We start from the raw sequence: 21,073 nt of genomic DNA, 5'->3' as shown, positions 1-21,073 counted from the left end.
TCACGTTGTTAGATCTTGTTTAGGTGGTGGGTCAGAATGGTTAAGTGTGTGTGGTGTGATGTGTTGAGATCATCGGAACACACCTATACGCACATAGTACGATCAAAACTGTTCTATATCAATTTTTTAGCTTTTTTTAAAAATTTTTTTTATCTCTGCCGTTAGAGAACTAACTACTTTTATAATCCTCATAATTAAATCAATCTTACTTCATCAACTTTACATTTGTATTATCATTCATCACATTGTGGCTTATGTGCCAACTCAGACTGCAAACCAATTGCTACAAAATACTCGGAAGTGTTTCCGTCTAAGCTGCGTATCAGAAGAGTCAATGAGTGACAGAAAGTTCTCTGCATGATGACCTCTCATTGAAAAGCTGAATTCTCTGAGCCCGGGGCTGCAACCACCCAATCAGGTTATTATTTGAATCCACTCTAGTTTTCTGCAGAAGGATACATCTGTCGCTCACTTTGTGACAATAAAGCTCAGACACTGATGCATCTGTGTGGTGTCTGCAGGGTTCTGGTTTGTGATGGGCAGTCTGGCTGCCACCCAACTCTCCCAGGCCATAAAAGTGACCATTAAAAAGATAGATCTTCTTTCCTCTGGGTCTCCATTTCTGTGTTTCTTTTTCTTTGTCACACGCTTCCCCTCTTAGTGGGTGGTGGGGCGTAAGTACATAGACTCTAACGCCCACTGAGGGGGTTCACAAAAACCCTTTACCTCCTTCGTGTTTCACCTTTTAACCTATTACCCCATCCCATGTTTGATATGAAACCAGCAGCGCACATGCCTAACAACTCAGTAAAAGTATCCTCCGACGTGTCCTCTGACCCTTAGGGGTTAAAGGGAAAGCACGTGCTAACAGAGGTCATGGGACGGCCTGCGTGGGATGAGTGTTTAGGTTTTTGTGGTCTCATGGGGGTAGGGGGAGGCAGCCACTGTCACAAACTGTGAGGATATCTCCAAACTGACAGATGTTTTATTGCCAGTCATGCCTGAGGATATTTAGGACAACAGAACCACAGATGAAGTCTGCATTGTCTTTTGGAGTCAACTATGACCTGAACCATCAAATCTGTCGAATTTAATGTTGACCCAGTTGATCCTCCATTATAATCTGTTCGAATTCTCGAGTTCTCTGCTCTTTTCTTCATGTAGTTTATATTTGTTTTTGGCTGCAACAGAATACGATATTCAGAATTCCAGTTCTCCACCTCAAAAAACCTCAACCTGCTCTTGTCCCCAGTTATTTGAACAGTCTGCTGTTATTGTTCCAAATCTATTGATGGTTTAAATAGATTATTTTTTTGCAAGTTTTTTTGTTTCTTTCATTGCATGGACACTTTGGTGCACATGGAGGAGTTGATTTCAAATCAAGATGGCTAGACAACAACAACTTTGTTGGAGTCGAGTCTGTATCGTCTGTTGGGGTCTAGTGTTTTAATGATTTCAGCTGCTCAAGCCCTGGTCTGTTTGTTTTGGGGGGAGAATTTCTCTGTGTGTGTTTTTTCTGTCTTCTAAGAATTATGTGTTCTGTGCTATACAAATAAAGCTGTATTGATTGATTTGAATTATGGTGAGCCTTGTTAACAACTGTGTATTTAAAAAATTGACACCATCTTTCTTTTTTTTTTCCATATAAAGAAAGTCATTAAATGAATGTAGTCTGAATATATAAATATATATTCTATGTTTTGTTCACTTTGTTCTGACTGCTCATGAACCAAAAGTTTGAGTATAATGTATAGATTGCTACTCTTAATGACAGATTAGTTTCACAGCTGAAATATGAGTTTAATAGTTAAACAATACTTTAATGTCAAGCACTGTTCTTCGACGTTTGTTCCATCCAACATGCTATGCATCTTTAGAAAACCATATTTACAGCACTTGAGTGGTTTCAAAGCTAATCCTTGTGTTAAAGGTTTAGGATCTTTTTGCACATTTCCCCCCATCCCATTGGATAATTAGTCGGAAAAAAGGATAATCCTAAATGTGACTGTAAAGGCAGGACTAATGTATGGTGAGAACAGGAATGTCATGTATTTTAGGAATGCATTTTTTCAGACACAAACCTGACTGGCTTACAGGTTAGAATTGTGCTTGGCATGTTTACAGTAGAGACTTTATTTTTTTTTGCTTTGACCTCACATCTATTGTTTAGCAGCGTTTCCTTTGTTGACGATGAAATTAACTACGGCTCCATTATCTTGGGCTGTTCCCGGGATTCAATTCCATGTGTTCACACTGCTGTATCTGTGTTATTCACATTTCATAATATTCATCTTAGGTTAGAAGAGGTGAATGTAGGCTTGTGACCGCATGTCATTTACAATTAAACAGTTGCTTTATCTAAGAGTATTACTCCAAGCTTGTGTACTGTCATTGGGGTTTGTGGTGAAAATGAACTACAGCTGGGCCTAAAGCCACTCACTTTGGCCCTTAGACCTCTGATGCCATATTCTGTGAGAAATGGCTCTGCTTAAAAACCCTTACCATTGCTGAACAAACTAGCTCTATCATTTGAATTTTTGAACTTGACATTTTATATTAATAGGTAGGGATGGGAATCGAAAACCAGTTCTGTCTGAGAACCGGTTGCCAGTAATCCAATTTCTAGGAATCGTTTGTTTGCTTGTATTTCAATTCCGCTTATTGGTTCCTCTTCGCAAATACATAACGATAAATTCCTCCAGGTCCTGTATATTGTGTTAATGCTAGCACCAAATGAAGCTCCTTCCACCATATAGTTGTTTGCTGTCCACCCGCAGCTGTGCTGTCCTTCGTGCTGTGTTTGTCGCGTATCTGTTGCTACGCTAGTCACTTCCGGGTTCTGTACACTCGCGCAAAAGTTGCTTCTTGCATGGACTTTTCTTCCAAAAACAACAAACTTCAGCAAGAACACACACCTTGTCACCAGTGTATGTCCTCATAACAAGTAATCAGACACGGGAGACGGACTGGTACTGATTGTTGTCTTTAGTTTGCTCTTTCACACGTTCACACACGGCTGAGGATGTCACATGTAACAACAGGGACGGCGTCTCTGAAAGTCCATTTATAGAAATGTAAACAAAGGCTATACTAAAGCTTTACCTTTTAAATACATAACAATAAGTGCAGCTGTACTTTTGGTTAATATTTTCTGTTTTACTATACCTGGTGGATTAAAAGAGAGCTGATATCCCTGCTGGATATTAAAGAAACAAAGATAATGTAATAAAGGGTTAAAGCAAACAAATCCATTTGTATTATTTAATTCAATAAGAGAATCGGTAAGGAATGGAATCAATAAGCAGTATCGATAATGGAATCAAAATTGCTAAATTCTTATCAATTCCCATCCCTATAGGGCCTCAAATTTTCCTCGATTCAGTTACAGGGTTTACCCCTTCATATTTGATTTTAGAATCGGCACTTTTCACCCTCAGCCACTTGTTTAATGTGAGAAATACTTTTTCAGTTTTGAATTCAATCATAATAATCTGATCCGCTTGTTCAAAACACATTAAAAGCACACTTCAGGATTATGGGCAGAAATAAACATATTGGTCTGTTTGTCGTCACACCTTCTAGTTATTGAGTCATCCGTTTTCTGGCGAAAAATACCGTAATGTCCAAAAAATGCATGTGAGGCATTTCCGTGTCACAGAAAATTGGAGACTCTACATTAATTATTTTCTTTATCTGCGTATCCGAGTATCTTGTTTGGCAAAGGTGGTTTTATTTTGTGATATGCGTAGACCACCTGTGGTCTCTTGGTGAATAAAACATGGGACATTGGAAATGGTGGCACACAAAGCCAGTACTGAAATTGCATTTGCATGTTGCAAGATACACCTCTTACGTAAACTACCTGCCATTTTGTATCATTCATCTTATTCCTTGTTTTTCCTCAGTCTCCACTTTCTTCCTTCATCTCAATCTGACTTTTCCACAAGCTGTGCTGGAGTGTTGCCCGTGCCTTTGAGGGGGGAAACCTCAACGCTCCCCTGAAATTAAAACTTAAAGGGGATTCCTTCACTTGCAGTAGGATAGCAGCTCTGTATCTTTGAACTTTTTTTTATGGCTATAATTTGCCTGAAATAAGGGCAATAAAGTTATGAAGTTGTAAATACCAGAATACCTCATAGACCAAGATGAAGAAAAGTACAGTGTTTGATTTTCTGAGCAGTCAAATATCTTGTCATTACAGAGTTTAGACAGAACGCATTTTCTTTGTATTACGTCACAAATGCCTGCAGTCAATGTAAGCAATGCCTAGATTTAAACACATTTAAACAGTCGCTTTGCTGCTATGTAATCACTGTTGTCTTCTTAGTATTTGTGTTTCAGTCATTACAGCACAGCAGTCCACATCTAACTAGTGAGTTTTCTGTGAAAAAGTAAGGTGCATATTTCTATTAAACTTAAGTGTTGAGTATGTTGGATATCAGTCAGAGATGAGTTAAAAAAAAGTATGGGATATCTGAATTCTTTGATTCTGTGATGTCATACATATTTTTTATTGGTCTTTTAATTTATTTTATTTAATCGTGGAAATATTTTTATGTTTAAGGTTAAAATGTATATAATCCATTGGTTAATAATAATAAATAGGGATGTCCCAATACAACCTTTTAATTTCCGATATGATACAGATATTGCAGCTTTGCGTATTGGGCGATACCGATATTGATCCGATATCAGCATGAATCATACATACTTTTTTTTTTTTTTTATAATAATAATGACTTATTTTGTAGTGTGGAATGTTAGAAAAGACTTGATCAAGTGATGTTACTCAAACAGAGAACAATATTCAGCAACAGTAGGGATGAGAAAAAACTGACCCATTTATTATTAACCCAATTGCTTACATACATTTTAACCTTCAAATAATATCTACAGTATTCTACAATGAATAAAATAAATAAAAAAGAATTGGGGAGAAAAATAAATAAATATCGGAGAATCCGGAAATTTGAGTCCGATATTCATAATCAGTCGAATATCGGACCGATATCGGATCGGGACACCCCTAATAAGAATTTTTTTTTCTAATACAAACTGTTGCTGACTCTTCTCTTCTTGATCAAGCTATTTTCAACTTTCCATATTACAAAATAAATCTTAGGGGTATGTTTGATTTGTGCCAATATCATATCGGATCGATATCCAAATTGGCCAATATTGAAGGCTGTAATATCGGTATTGTATCGGAAGTGAAAAAGTTAGATCAGGACACGCCTATAGTTCCTTTAAGAGGGAGTGGTCGGAACTTCCTCTTTAGCTAGATGAAAAAGTCCAGATCAAAATGTAAATTAGCATTATTGTTTCGTGCTTGTTTTCAATCCCAGTAAAGAAAACCTTTCCCCAACTGACCTCTTTATGTTGTATTGACACAACACAGTGGCCCATCACTAATCTTCATCATACCATTCCTATTTATCACCGGCTCAGACGTCGGGGTCATCATATGACACACGAGATCAACTACAGGTTTTCAGTTTCTAGAGTTGTGATTACAGGTGTAGATTCCTTGGAACAAATGACATCCTGCTTGAGGTTTAATAATAGCTTTTTTCCAGTTTTGAGACGACTGGTTTGTACATGAACAGCATCAGCGACTCTCGTCTTTTAATGAGCGGATAAACAAACCAGCAGACATAACAGTGAGGTGCTTTTGTCAAGTAAAAAGGGCAGGGATCTAGTTAAAGTCCGAGTCCGCCCCCAACATGAAAAGAGCCACGGATAAAGTATGGAGGAGGAGGAGAGACACCTGGGTGTTCCTCCAACATTGTTCAGCCTTGTCCCTTTGAGGGACGCCTGTCATTGGCTGGACGTTATACACACGAGCTTTAGCACCACCTGATTTGTTGGCCTTGAAAGGAGGCTTCAGTCAACAGGTAGCATGGTGGCAACAATAGTGATGATCCTGAAGACAGAAAGAGAGAGGGGCGGGAGGTGGTGGATAAAAAGAAAAAGAAACAGATTCTTTGTAAAGCACCTGAGGGTTTGTGTGAGATAATCTGTTTGCCTTTTACTCCCAATCCAGGGCACGGGAAGACGCATCGCTACGCTACTGAAAATTCATCCTGTAAGAAACTTGTTTTCTAGCAGACCAAACCACTTGACGAGTTCACGTCTTCTCCGTTGACGTGCAACCTGTCATGACACTGGTGCTTTGTATGATATACTGTAATTACATAACTACTTACACTGTTTTAGAAGCCAACTATCAAGGCTTGTTTTTACTTTGTTTTTTTTTCTGTCGACATTTTTCCATTCGTTCATGGCTACCGCTGTATGTTTATGCAAATGTGTGGTGTGACTGCGAGTGGTAATGCAAAATTCCCTTTGACACTAGCTGTGTTTCCATTACCCTTGGAAATTCACAATATCTAAATAGCGCAATAAAAACTGGTAATGGAAACACTTGAATTTTGAAAAAACTCTCAAATCTCACTAAAAAGTTTTTACGCTTTCACGAGGAGGAATTTCAGAAGTTTCAACATTGAAATGTGTTGCGAATGCGCCGTGGAAACACTTTTAACACAATTGCACAGTTAGACGTGAAACAACAAAGGAATACAGAGTTTTATCAGGAGCTTCTGTATAAATGGGAGGCTGCTCAACCAATCAATCAATCAATCAATCAATGCTGTAACACATTGCAGTAGAAGATGGAGATTCTATACTGATACACCATGGGAAATTATAAACTTATACACCTTTTAACTATTAAAAGAGGTACAGTATGTCTGTTCCTTTTTTAAAATTAAATATGGTTTTTAATATACAAAGTTCTTCATTTAAACCTCTTCCTTCAACATCTTGGTTGCTTTGTTAGATCTGAGTAAGACCTCTAATTTTCTGTTTTAAATTTTCCTGAACAGTACACCCAAATCACGCCAAATCTCACGAGACCGATCAATTCGAAGCATTTTTGCAAGACTCCGTCGTGCAAGATTCGACATCTCATCTAAACACTTGCTAGACATTTAACCACTGGCTTTAAGATGGAGCACTTTGCACCTGGTGGTAAAAATGTGTGATATTTTCCCAAAACATGGATGTAAGGGTATATTCTATGTTATCGCCATTTCCGTTTCAGGAAGTAAATTCCTGATTTTTCTGTGATCGGGGGGAAAGGCTATTACAGTGTCTCTCACAACACTGTAACATACCCGTTAAAGATAACAACTGTTGAAAAATATTATTTGGTCATTGATAAACATTTTGGAAAGAACACATTCCTGCACTTTCAAATCCCAAAAAAGACCATAAAGGTCTTCTGCATCTTATTACCTTATTGTTGATATTGTATGTTATGTTACAGAATTTCCTAAATTTTCTAGTTTGGTTTTGGCAGCTTTAAAGTAATACAGATTTAAATCTGACAAACTTTCCAAAAAGAAATTGTTTACAATTAAATAAATGTGTCAATGTCACATATTGATTTATTACAGGAAGCTGCTTATAAGTTCACTCATCATTCTTGGCAAATCTGCCCTATCAATAATACAAATGATGGAATAATATTAATAATTGGATAACTGTAGTATTTACAAATGATTCATTTATTTTGTTTTCAAAAATAAAGTGAATAACTTCATCCATTTGAATTGATTCAATAATTGTAGATAGTTGTTCATAACAGGCTCACAAGTGTGACTTGGTAAGGTAACATGAAAAAAACCTAATTCACACACCTGTACAACATGAGGTATTAAAGCCATAATAAAGGCGGATTGATGAAAGCCTGGTTGAAATGGTGGTTTAATAAGGGAGCGCTGACCTTTTCCAAGTCATTCTCTCGTTTCCGTCCCTCCCATTAAATGTGACCATGGTGATAAGAGGACATTGTGTGCATGTGCGCTTGAAGTTTCCCCCTTCTACAGCAAGACAATCAAACAAGTAATGACATTATTGTGTCCACTTTGTGGTTGTGTGTGAGCACTCATGAGAGTATGACCTCCGTGTAATTATGTATCCATTTTATAATTTTTTTAAATATATTTACTATAGGCATAAAAATGCCCGGAAGTTTTTATTTATATATTAGAAAAAGCAATGTCTGCAAAAAAAAAAAAATATATATATATATATAAATCGAAAATGCACAAAGCTTTCAGTCTTTCTCTTGTGGAAGTGAGAGCTCATAAATGAGACTGATAAGAGTAGAAAGACATTATATGACAGTGTCCAGGGGACCCGCTCTCTCTTTTATCTGCATTTCCTCCTCACAGAGTGGAATGTTAATGGTAGCTTTGTGATGGGTTCAGTTCTCCTGAGTGACTGACGGCTCCACGAGCAGCTCTCACTATGGACTTAATGAAGGTACGGTATTCTCGTGCCTCCTGCCTCTTAAAAAGAAAGAAAGATTCTGTTGGGTTTTTACACATTTACAGCTGCGCATTGCATTGTGGGATGTGGAGTCCCGTAGATGGATGCATGGAAGTGTTTTTACGAACTTCGTACCATGATTTCTTGTGTTTCCTCACCAAAAAAAGAGGACAGTGATTCTTTAGTCACCATTTTTTGTTCTAGTTTGTTCCCGGTATTCCCCGTGACACCACCTCACTTTCCATTAGAGCCCCAAAACAAAGTTTCACCATAGTTTAGCTGCAACCATAAGTCCGTGAGAACACCAGAAATGCGTTAGGAAGTCACTTTGGCAGAGTTTTTGGAGCTAACACAAGAAATCACTGTTAGAATGAAGTAAAAACACTTCTATGCATCCGTCTGCGAGACTACACAATACATCCCACAATGCAATGCGCTACACTTTTTGGAGAATGACAATAAACTGAGTGTTTACACTGGAGATTAAAAAAACTTTAGAGCTTTTTTTTTTTGTTGCAAAAAATCTTTGATTTTATTGTCTTTGTCTGATAAAGAACTATCATCTCCAGCAGCTTTATTTTGAAGCAAGAAGAAGTTACAAGATGAAGTCTTCGTAGCTACTCAGCTAAAGCAAAATTGGGGCGTTTTCGTTAATGTCTACTTGGGTTCATTTCTCGGTTGCAGCAGGAAGAGCATCAGTTGAAGAAATTAGCCAAGTATTTTGGGAAATTTGTAACAACTTGCTGTTCCATCCCCTGAAAACAGGGATAGGCCGTCACTAAATATACCTCATGTGCTTCTGCATGAAATCAAAGAACTACATAATAGTTCAGAGATCAATGTCTGTACTTCAGGATGGAATGTAATAGAACCACAGCTGCAAATGCTTGATTAACACTTAATAGCTTTGTAATGTTTTGTAACTTTTCATGAGCTACGAGTACGACACACCTTGTGCTATGATGTCTTGCGGCACACCAAAGAATTAAGCCCAACAGTGCAGCCTTTTTGCTATATTTTCCGCCTATTGACATTAGGGTCTATTGCACAACTTTGTCTATGTATGCTGAAGGCAATTACGCTAATTTATAAACAAATAATTGCAATAACTCAACTTCGGAATTGGAAATCAATTAATCTCTTCTTATGCCAAACACCTGACGATCAGTGAGGGGTCACTAGTGTCTTTGTTCAAGCAAGGTTGCATGTTTTAGTCCTGTGAGTGTATCTCGCCTTGCAGTGAGTGTCTTGAATCCTTTCGAACAAACAACAAAACAATTAGGTGTAGGAAAGAATCTTGATATCTCAATTCACTTTCAATTCTTCTCCCGATAATAAATCTCACTACACTATTTAATAACTGCCCAAAGATCAGTGAATAATTTTCTCTGGCAGGTTAGTTTTGAATTTCAAGCACATAAACTCAATTGCCATGACCGGAGGCCTGACGCTTCCGATTAAAGCTGATGATTAAGCCTTCGATGAAATTCAGTATCATTGGCCTGGAGGAATCTTTTGATCATCTGATAGCGATAGCGCACGCCAAGACGTCACAGAACCCAAACTACTAATGATACCATACCTGTTCATTTAGCTACGCTATCTGTGTCTGATGATGCCAATAGATCATGTGCTAAGGTTAGCTTATTTGAGCTATCTTTGTCGTAACTTAGAATTCTACAGCCTGGATATTGTATTGCTGTATTGGTTACATTAAGCTCTACATTCATATTATTGCTGGCTGTCTTTGTTTTACAGGTTATCTGTCCAAAGTTTTGAGGAACTACAGTGAGCAAGCTTGTGACGGAGATTTCTTGTCTGTCCGCTGTCCACCGCGCACCACCATCACCATCCAGTCAGCGTTCTACGGAAGAAAAGGGGCTTCTGATCCTCAGCAGTGCCCCCCGAGCTACCAGGCCCTCTTTCATTCTCATAAGACCTGGGAGGATGATCGACATTGTTCGGTTTCAACAGCACTACAGGTGAAACAATTCCCAACAAACCCTTTTTTTGTAACTAATAGGGATGTAACCATTCACTCAACTCCCAATACGATTCGATTCAGGAGCCTGGGTTCACGATACGATTCTCTCACGATTTATTTTACAAAATGGTACTGTTAACAAATGATGACTGAAAAATATTCCTTTTTTTATTTGGAAAAAAAACTAGAAATCACTGTACTATTTTCCTTTTATTTTTCATTGTCAAAATAATCATTTGATTAACTATTCAAAACAATGCAATTTAACTAAAAATAAATGTTGAATAAAATAAATAAGGAAATACAAACAAGGAAGAAATACAAACGAAGAAGAAGCCTATTAATTTAAATTCTGGTTCTATATTAAACAAGGCTAAACTGCATAATAGTTATTTTTCTTTTTAAGAGTGCAACTAAAAATGTTTTTTGTGCCTTAACAATTGGACAGTCATTGCATTGTGTTTACGTCAGATATTTGTTTGGACCAGCAGAGGGCGCTGATAACCCAGTGGTCAGTTGGCACGCAAATATTCATGCAGAGAAGAAGAGATGATATGCGCTAGCAGACAGAGCTAATAGAAAAACGTGACTTTTACAGTTATTCACGTAATATTACAGATATTCTTTCGGTGCTAAAGGGGTAAGGAATCATTTATGAACATGTTTAAGAGTAGAAGGCAGCCAGAAAGAAAGTAGTAGCAGATTCCGCCCACCGCCAACACTTTTAAACAAGAGAATTTTCAGAATATCGATGTGAACCTATGAATCGATTTTTAACTGCCTTCCGATTAATTGTTACATCCCTAGTAACTAATATTTTACCATCACAACTTTTTACTTCCATCTCCAGTATCTTCATTTCTCAAATGCCAATGAACAAGTCAAGAACTCAATCAGAGGCTTACAGAAAAATCGAAATGTCCTCTTAAACTGACCAAGGGTTGTGTTTGAGGAAACCCCTGATTATGTAATTCCGTGTGCAGACACTTTCCAGCAAACTGCACTTCCTAAAAAGGGAGCAGCCTTGTATGTCCATGCAACACAAAGCAATTTCATGGGGTCTTTAGGATGTGGCGGAACCTAAGAGCCCATTATACAGCCCCAACACAAGCACACGCTGGTTAGCATTCACTCGCTTGTTTTGGTGTATTTCAAGGCACACTGTCTTTGAGCAACAGACACACACCACAACTCAGGGCATCCATGAATGCACCAACAAAAAACAAGCAGGCATTGTGTTCAAGCGCGAGGCTTGTTGTCCCACACAGACACAACCACAGCCCCCATACTGTGCCACCTGCACATCACCCTCAGTTTAGTGGCATTGCAAAGTCATACAAGGTCAGAGAAATATTCATTTCTTTAGTTGTCTGACATACCTCATGCACCCTTCAATGTTATTTTACGTTGAGTTTCATTGAGAATTTAGAGTGTAAAACCAGTGCAGGGAGATGGGAAGATTGGAGCGCCAAACTTGATTTTCCTTTCCTCCCTCTTCACTTACTTCCCAGCACCGTACTCCCATGACTATCAGCAGACCGTTTGAAGTGGTTTTATGTTTTCTTGCGGCTGGTCTCCCCACCGTTGGCCTTTTGTTCGCCCCTCTGAACTTATCTCTGCTCTTCTCCCTCTCTCTTGTCACTCTTTCCCCCCTTTTAGAAAATGCTGGACGAGTGCCAAGACAGAAGGAGCTGTCAAGTCCTTGTCAACAGCCGCGTGTTTGGGACCGACCCATGTCCCGGCAGCAGTAAATACCTTATTGTCTGGTACAAATGCAGACCTAGTAAGTCCCTCATTGCGATGTATCCTGACAGTGGAACTCATTACTCTTTCCTTTTTGTGCATGAACTGTTTTGTGTCTTTTTTTTTCTTTCCCTCGCACACACTCCTACAAATAAAAGCTCAGTTTGTTCTTAGCAACAATGAAAGGATATCCATGTTTATTCTGTGAGATGCACGTTTGGCACTGAAATTCAGCAGATGTTTTATGAAGTGATGACTAAAAGTAGCAGATGTAAGAATTTAGTTTCAGGTAGGTTTTTATCAATAGGTAGCTCGCAAACTGTATACAATAATATAGATAATGTATACACTAAAGCATATAATCTGTCAAATATTACATATATATATCTATACACCCTATGACCAATTATTTTATAATCTTGTATATTCCGATTGCTGTCCGGGAAGCTTATTTTCTGGAAAAATCGACAGATAAGTCGTCTATAAGTCACATGCTTCAAATTGGCTGATTGACACCTTATTTGATCACTAAAATGTATTTTTTGCAATTATAATTGATTAAAGATACCCTTTAAGTAGCTCTACTGTATGGGATAGAAACCAGAATGTTTTTTTTTTTTTTGTCTTTGCACCCTGGAGTGCAATCAGACTGGATTCTTGATACCAAATAATTTTCTGAAGTGTTTTGTAAAAAAAAATGCTTATAGGGTTAAAGTTAGAGAAGTTATAATGCTTTCGCTTTAATGTAAAAGTAAGGAAATATTATTCACCTTTTTACTCAGTGGATGGTGTTGCCGAATGGTTGAAAAATACACTAAACTAGGTCGATCCACTCCTCAATCAAATGAATATAAGTGACTTATATCCCAGAAAATCTGGTACTCTAGAACAAATACAGATATATAGCTGATAGTTTGACATTCTTTTCAAAATTATATCATTAGTATCGTTAGAACTACTAGAAATACTGTTTGTTCATTTCAGGTGCAAAAGTTATCTTCCTGCTTATTTTATATACTAATACTCTATTTCCAATAGTCATTACTATGGTAACGTGCAGCAGGAGGTTAACACTCTTGCTGCAGGGTATCATTGGGCTTTGAATAAATGGATAGAAATCAGTATTGCCTTACTGTCAAACTTAGTGGCATAAATATTTAAGACTTAAGATTTGACTATCCAACATGTCTGATTGTTTCAAGAAAGCTTTTAAAAATCTTCTGCAGGTATAGGGAGAACCTGTAACCTCCCCGATAACATACGTTTGTTGTGATTTGTTGAAATTCTAAGTTCTAAGTTAATTCATGTCTAACAGAAAATAATCAGGATTTTTCTTTTTGTGTTTAAAATTACTCTTTCGCCTCTTTTGGATCATGTTTTTTACCCATCCATCCCAAAAAAAGTTACACCTGCAATTAGTTTAGAGCAGGGGTCACCAACATGGTGCCCGTGAGCACCATGTAGCCCGCATGGACCATGCGAGGTGCCCTCAGGCCTGTACTGGAGCTCTCTTCAAATCTGATTTACTTGCCAGGCTTCAAACCCACACAGATAAATAAAAACACATAACAGAATTAGTCAGTGCCTTAGTAGAGTTACATACTGCTGCACTTTATACGTTTTTGTATTAAATTAACATCTTTAAATGTTTATTTTCACTCAAACATTGTGAGAAATGTTTTTAAGGTGTCTCAAAGTTGGTTTATGGGTTGTGATAAGATATGTTTTGAAAGAAAAAACGCAAAGTGGATCTTGGAAAAACACGACATAACGGTTAAATTGTGCAAAAACGTTACATGTTTTTACGACCATTTCAAGTTGTTAGTGAAATAGGAAAATTGGGACTTTCTATGAAACATAATGAAAATGAAACAATTGCATAAATTGGGAGAAATAAAAACATGAAAATACAGTATTTAATAAATGCTTTATAAACTGGTAGCCCTTCGGACTTTTCAGTAAGCTTTGAAGTAGTTCACACTTTCAGAATAAGTTGGTGACCCCTGGTCTAGAGACTATAAATAATAACAATATTTGGATTGGTTACAATCTAGTGTCGTTTGACTTAAAAGCAGCAGTGCTACAAAATACTGATATGTTTTTCTCTTTGCATGTCTTGCCTTTGATCTTTTTTCCTTTTCTCTCCCTGTGAGTCCGGATATTAAGAGTATCACTCCAGAGGGGAGCCAAAACAGTCGAGTAATCCCCCTCAGATTCTTGTGTCCATTTGTGGCTCAGAGCCGTGCAAATCTTTGCTGGACTGAGCAGTGCAAAGCTTCACACTAATGTGACCCCATTCCCCCCCTATTCCACCACCTTTCACCCCCTCCCTGGATTGGCAGGTCCAATCAACAGCTCTTTATTCACTGTCACTTAAGCGATGACTTCCTAGGGTAAGGGAGAAAGGCCTCATGGTGAGTTAGTGGGAAGCAATGGGCAGGTGTCATTGCCTCTGAAAGGAGAGGTGGATGGAGCAACAGAGGAAGTGGAGGAGAACGTAGTGTGTAAAGTGAGAAATGGAAAAAGAGAGACAGAAAGAAACCAGTCTAGTCTGTCTTTCTCCACTTTTATCTACATTCCTTTTCTACCCTCCACATGGATGTAGGGGCAGCTGCTATTGTGTTTTCATTTGCAGGCTAGTGGAGCTGCTCCTGCCTGTCACAGGTCACTTTAGCTGGATGTGTGTGAGGAATGCCTCTGCAAGGCTCTACATGTCCACTCACTGCCATTTTTCACTGCCTGCAACCCGAACTGAATACTCAGTTGCTTTAAAAATCTTAAGGAAATCTTTTTTGTTATTGCATTTGTTTGTAAAGTATATCATTGTTTATTATTTATTAACATTTGTTTTGTTTTTTTTGTTTGTTTTTTTAAATATTCTCCTTCTCTTTTCCTTTTTTATTTATTTTATTACAGATGAGTATAAGAGTAAGGTAGTATGTGAGGAGGAGAGGATGAGGCTGAGTTGCAAACGGGGGATGCAGATCGCTGTTTACTCCGCCATGTTTGGCCAAACCCAGCAGGGCACCCTGGAGTGCCCCCCTCACCACAGGAGAACCCCTACAGTTGGTGAGGCACCCTTGTTTTTAATCTGTATATATTATTTAAAAAAAAGCTCTGTTATTCCTTCGGAGCAGCAAAGACATGTTATATAGAATAACACTTTTAACATTAAGGTGCAACATGTGATGAGACGGTGAGGTCAGACTACTTCTTCTTTTGGCTATAAACCCTTTGGACAAAATATACAAAAAAAAACCAAAACTACAGGATGAGTTGAAATTAAATTAGATTAAATGGGATTAGTCTTAAAAGGAAAATTGTTGTTGATTAATCTCACAAGTTCAAACTGGAAAAACCTGTAAACTGCCAAAATGCGTCCCTGAGCTTATTACAGTCTTTGATGTGCTCTTATAAATTACTTCTGCTCTGATGATTCGACCTAGAAATGCTGTTGTGGTCAGGACGGCTCACACTGCTCTAGTCAACTCTGGGGCTTCCACATCTAGCTGTTTTTCTCTGGAACACATTTTCAATTACACAAGATTGACAGTTTGACATGTATATTTATATGGTTGCTTGATCATTAAGTGCATACAGAAGTAAAGCTGCCTGAGTGAGGTAGAAACACTTCTATGTGCACATGTTGCCAGAGGATTGGGGTTAATTGTGGATGAAGCGTCATTCAAAGTAGAGTTTGGCCTAGAGAAAAAGAAAAGAATGTTTTTTAAGTTCCTTTTCTGGTATGTTGTTATAGGGACCTGTAGGGAATTTAAATTGCAAGCTTTATCAAAAGATCATATGTAACACGAGAGGTTTTGTTCAGGTTTTGTTGCCACTACAGCCACAGCGGGTGTTGTGGCAGCCACTATCAGCCACTAAAACTGTCGGTTGATGTTGGAAGCGACTGGAATCACCATGTAGTCAGGTCACGGATCGTGTCACAACTCCTCCAACATGGTGGTGATCATGTCTGACAAAATGGCAGATTTAATGAACTCCTGGCTGCTCTAGAGAGACTTAAAAAATAACTCAACAAAGCCTCTAGTGTTATATATATGATCTTCTGATAGAGCTTGCCATTGAAATTCACTAAAGGTTAAGGAAGATTGTAATGTTGCCGATTAGGGATGCACCGAATATTCGATGGCCGAATATGTTCAGCTGAATATTGCAAAAAAAGCTTTAGGTTTAGTTTAGTGGGTTAAAAGCAAGGCCCAAAATTAGCGTATGACACAATGTGCAGTGATTTTTAGTCGGAAAAGTGTGTGCGCGTTGCTGCTGGAGCGGCAGCAGCTCCTCCGCTCCGCACACAAACACAGCCAGACTCTCTCCTTTCTGATAACCACTCTCCGTTGTCCGTCACCATGTAAAAGTTGGAAGCCGTCCAATTCCACAATCGAGTCCGTTATTAACACTGTGAGCCACCAATCCATAAACATCCACATTGTTTCCTCCTCAGTTCACAAGCGATGTCGGGTCTCATTGCATAGGCTGGTGTAGCATTAGCACGGAGTGCTAACAGCTGATGTGTGTAAACAATGGGTCCGTGGCTCCAAGCAGCGACTCCCAACACGATGGGCAGCAAAAAAAGTAGTGCAGTTTGTATTTACAAATATGTCAATAAAGTTTAATATATATTCTTTATTAAACCGCAGTGTTTGTTTTAGCTGTTAGATAGTTGGAGAGGGAGGAGCTCACATTCTAGGAGGCGTGTTAGGTGACGTCACCTGCCAACGTGGGCAAAATCCAACTCACCCGTTTAAAACTGACTTTTTACAAAATGTGGAATAACAAGGGAGTGAGGAAACAGAACTTTTTCAACTTTGTCCTCATGAGGCTAAAGGAATGTATATCACTGTAGCAAAACCATTAGAAAGTGATTTTTTCATCATACCTCCCCTTTAATGCACTTAAGCTTTTTTTTGGAATGCATGTTTTCTTTTATTTGAAGGGCGAATATGAATGAAAAACTTTGTTGTGCTTTTTTTGAAAAACATGAATGTTTTTCAAAAAAATGAAAAATGAAAAATTTAACAACCGAATTCGATATTTGGTATTCGGTATTCGGCCAAGCGTTTATATTTTATTCGGCTTTGGCTTCGGCCACAAATTTTCATTTTGGTGCATCCCTAATGCTGATAATCTTGTATCAGTAACAAGTACAAAATTGATTGACGCTTTAGCCTCTTTGTCTAGCTTTAGATTGTTTGTGAATCATCAATGTGCAGATTGTGGTTTGGTGAATAAGTAGTCCAAACTTTTGAAGACTTCTCTAAGTCTTTGTCTCAGTGCAGTGGTTCTTAAACAAAAGTAAGAAATTGTGACTGTTCTTCTTCAAAACTCATAAAAATGGCATAAAATGCGCAATCATATATTTTAGAACAGTAATAATAAAGTTCTTTGAGTGCGAATAAAAAACTTTTTTTTTCTGTTTTTCATGCTCAATGTTCAGGTGACATTCAGAGAATGACTTTCAAACAAGGCCGTACTTGTACCTTAGCCCCTTCATGACTAGGAGCGTGACGATGTCTCGATACAACAATATATCGCAATATTTTTTTTGCACAATAGAGTATTGATATGCCCGCGCTAAGTATCGATTTTATTTATTTATTTATTTATTTATTTATTTATTTATTTATTTATTTATTTATTTATTTATTTTTCAAAACCTTTTATGCTTTTTCACTAAAAATGTGCAGGTAGGTCTTTACAGAAATGTTGTCACTGTTTGTTGAACCAATATATTGTTTACTGGAATATTGCACTATAATGGTGTCACTGGGAAGAAAGACCCTATTTTTTGTTTACAGAAAGCACTGTTGGAGATACTTCTTCATTTACATTGGTATGTTGACACTTATTTACAGAAATGTTGCACTAAAATAGTGTCACTGTTCATAGGACACTTTTTCAATTTATTGTCTTTCAGAGATATAAAATAAAAATTGTGTTTTTTCACTTAATCTTTTTCTTCTTGTTATGTCGTAGATTATCGTAGATTGATTTCTGACCAATATATCGATAATCACAGTCATCCTCATATCGTGAGATAATCGTACCCAGAGGTTCCCACCCCTAGTCATGACATCACAACCCCCAGTTTGGGAATCACTGTGTTAATGTATACTGAACTAAAAGTGAAGGCTAGGCATTTCTATTATGATGGACTATTCAGACAGTACTATTTACGCCATGCCGTGTGTGTGTGTGTGTGTGGGGTGAAAGGATGACACATGCATCAGTCACTGTGTAATCAGAGACAGATATAAAGAATGGCATTGTGTGGGTTTGCATGTGTCCCTCTGTGGCTTTGTCCTCTTTATGAGCATTCAGGGCCTCTTTAAAGACGGACCAGTAATAGTGCAACAGGTAGGTGGAACAGGTGAGACGGGGCTAGTCCAAGATCTGGTTTCAGACTCTGGATTAAATACAGTAGCTCTCAGCGATGATGGAAAACAGACTCTGCAACTGTAGAAAGGTTGGATTAGAGCAGAGGAGGAGAAGTGGTGTTTACTGTCAAATTACATCTCAGACCTGCATACAGTGAACGGTGAGATATACACAAACGCTGTGGTGTGCCTGTTCACCTGTTATTTAGAGTAAATGTGTGTGTGTGTTTACGTTCTTCAGTCTCCCACTACTACCTCCCCAGGCTGTTTGAGGCCGTGCTGTAGTGGGATTTCCCCCTGTCATCTTGGCCTTTGATGTGGCTTCCATGTCACCAGGGGCAGGAAGCCAGAGGTCTTGAGTGACAGTTTAGACACACACTGTTAATTATTTTCAAATGCTTTTCACCTTTTTCTGCCCACCTGAGGAGGTGTGCTGTTACACACAGGTTCTTTGGATTTGACACGTGTTTCAGTCAGTTAAGGAATACATTGTACTTTTCATACATTGAAACACAAATATCATGTGACTTTATGTGAGTTTTATTAAATAGAACTAAGGGCAAGCGGGTTTCTGGTGTGGGAAAAGTACGTTTGAGAAAAACAAGTGTGTGCTCACCAAAGCTGAGTGCCTTTGATCTGGGTTTCTCCAGTGGGAGTGCTGGACTAAGACTGTTCTCAGTGCCGACGGAGATTCCTCTATCATCTGCCCTATTACCATCGTACACATACGTCTTACAATCAAATGGCCCCTGAAATCTCCAAGCCTCCCCCCACCACCACACACGCACCTTTTTGCCACGCTTTCACTTTTGAGGATGTTTCTTCAAAAAGATCTTGGTCTGTCAAATGATCAGAAGGACTTTTTACAGAGCGAATGCACAGCTGCAGAACAAATTTAACACTTTGCGTTGGGAAGGCTCTGCCAGTTGGTGAGTGTAAGCATCTTCCCTGTAACTCAAGCTACATTTATCACTGACAGTGATACGTGTGAAGAGGATAAATAGCTGTCGCTGTGCAGTTATAGACGTCGCTGGCTAATAAAAACTGTATTTGTGAATTGGTTTTTAGCTGAAGTGCTGTACATTCACAATCATTGAATGTCAACAAGTGCCACAGGCAGCCAGAATCACACTTGTAATAATTACAATAATAATAAGTAATATGTTAAGGTTTCATTTATTCAGACAACTTTTTTCTGGAAGTATATTTTGAAATTTACTTTGATCTCCTCACATGTTTCCACTGGCAACTGTCAGTCTGTCTCAGAGGCTTCTGCTGATTGCTTTGATGTGTCCTCGTGAATTATTTCTGGGTGTGACCAATTTGACAGTTCTGTTCGGCTTGCCACGCCCCCTGTCGCCCGATGGTGTCTGAAGAAGAGAGTCCCAGGTGTGGGAGAGTAAAAATGTTCCCTCATCCCTGTTGATATTAAAGCTCAGCTTCCTGATCAGGAGATCAAAGTAAATTTCATGAAAAAGGTTGTCTGAATAAATGAAACCGTAACATACTACTGTATATCAAAAAAGAAGACAAAAGGAAATTGCTGGAATTAATCATAATAAAGTTTGGAAACACTAGCTTTCTTCAATGCTCCCCCTGCAGCTACAGCACTACTAACAATTTTAATTATTAAAGTGATATTTTGGTGATATATTAGATTTAGAATTGTTCTGAAACAAAACTTTTCCATCATAATTTTCCATGGCACTAAAATTCCAGATCCATGCAGAGTTTCAGTGGTGATGTGTAAGGTTGGCTGTTCTTGCAAACACCTTTAATTCAGCATCATGATGTTGTGCTTGCTCTGCTTTGAGCTGTTTGCTAATGTTTGTATTTGCACTTTTGGATTTTTAATAACCAGAAATGCAATAATTTCTGTAGCATAGAAAATAGAAACTGCATATAAAAGTGTTTTCAAGTCATCCCATCTTTCAAAAGTCACCTCTCCATTATACAAAGATGTTTAATATAACAAAAGTGACTCAGTCATTCTTCATAAATGATATTTAAAGCAGGTGAGTCATAATGAAACGGGAGACGAGTATTCATGGGAAGTTTTTCCTCTCATTGTCTCAGTTTCCAGGAAAGGTGTGCGTAGGTGGGAAGCCTGGAGGATTGTTGTGAAGAACTGCTATGAGGGAGAGCTTTCTGTGGATGTGCTGAGCCTGATGTAAACTTCCATTTGAGTGTCCCAGTCTTTCAAAGCACCAGCATGGTTTGCACCCACCATACATTTGGCTCCCAGTTCATTAATCTTAATATCAGGGCCGTGAGAAAAGTGAAACTCAATGAAAGCTATAAGAGCATATGAGATTGTGTGATATATCACCACTCCAGTGTTTCCTTTGTGAAATAACAAAAACCCATTGAAAGCAATTCAAAGGAATTGTTAAACTGGTTGATTCATGTTTAGCAGCCAGTATAATGGTAACAATGCTGACGTGCAAGCAAAGGGTTTTCGGTTTTGGATTTAAGCTGATAGATAAAAGTCTTTCAACAAGTAGTAGCCTATTGTGTATTAAGAATTAGTTTGGGAAATGCCTGCTTTTCCTCATCTCAAGGACATCCTCTCCTAAACTGTGGGCCAGGCGCTCGTTGGGCGTGTGGAGGATAAAGG

At 38.3% G+C, this 21,073-nt stretch overlaps 1 protein-coding gene across 1 annotated transcript in view; it reads left to right on the top strand.

Annotated features, from left to right (window-relative positions):
- eva1aa (eva-1 homolog A, regulator of programmed cell death a) overlaps positions 1 to 21,073 on the top strand; it is an 89,538-nt gene that overhangs the window by 12,816 nt on the left and 55,649 nt on the right. Inside the window, exons 2-4 of the mRNA XM_028440265.1 lie at positions 10,093 to 10,316; positions 11,978 to 12,101; positions 14,978 to 15,130. Coding sequence (XP_028296066.1) covers positions 10,093 to 10,316; positions 11,978 to 12,101; positions 14,978 to 15,130 — 501 coding nt within the window. The remainder of the gene's footprint in view (positions 1 to 10,092; positions 10,317 to 11,977; positions 12,102 to 14,977; positions 15,131 to 21,073) is intronic.

This window comes from Gouania willdenowi, chromosome 24 (genome assembly GCF_900634775.1).
Source record: "Gouania willdenowi chromosome 24, fGouWil2.1, whole genome shotgun sequence".
In the NCBI taxonomy this organism is placed as follows: Eukaryota; Metazoa; Chordata; class Actinopteri; order Blenniiformes; family Gobiesocidae; genus Gouania; species Gouania willdenowi.
The sequence above is the reverse complement of the archived record's forward strand: the minus strand, read 5'-3'. Positions and strand labels throughout refer to the sequence as shown.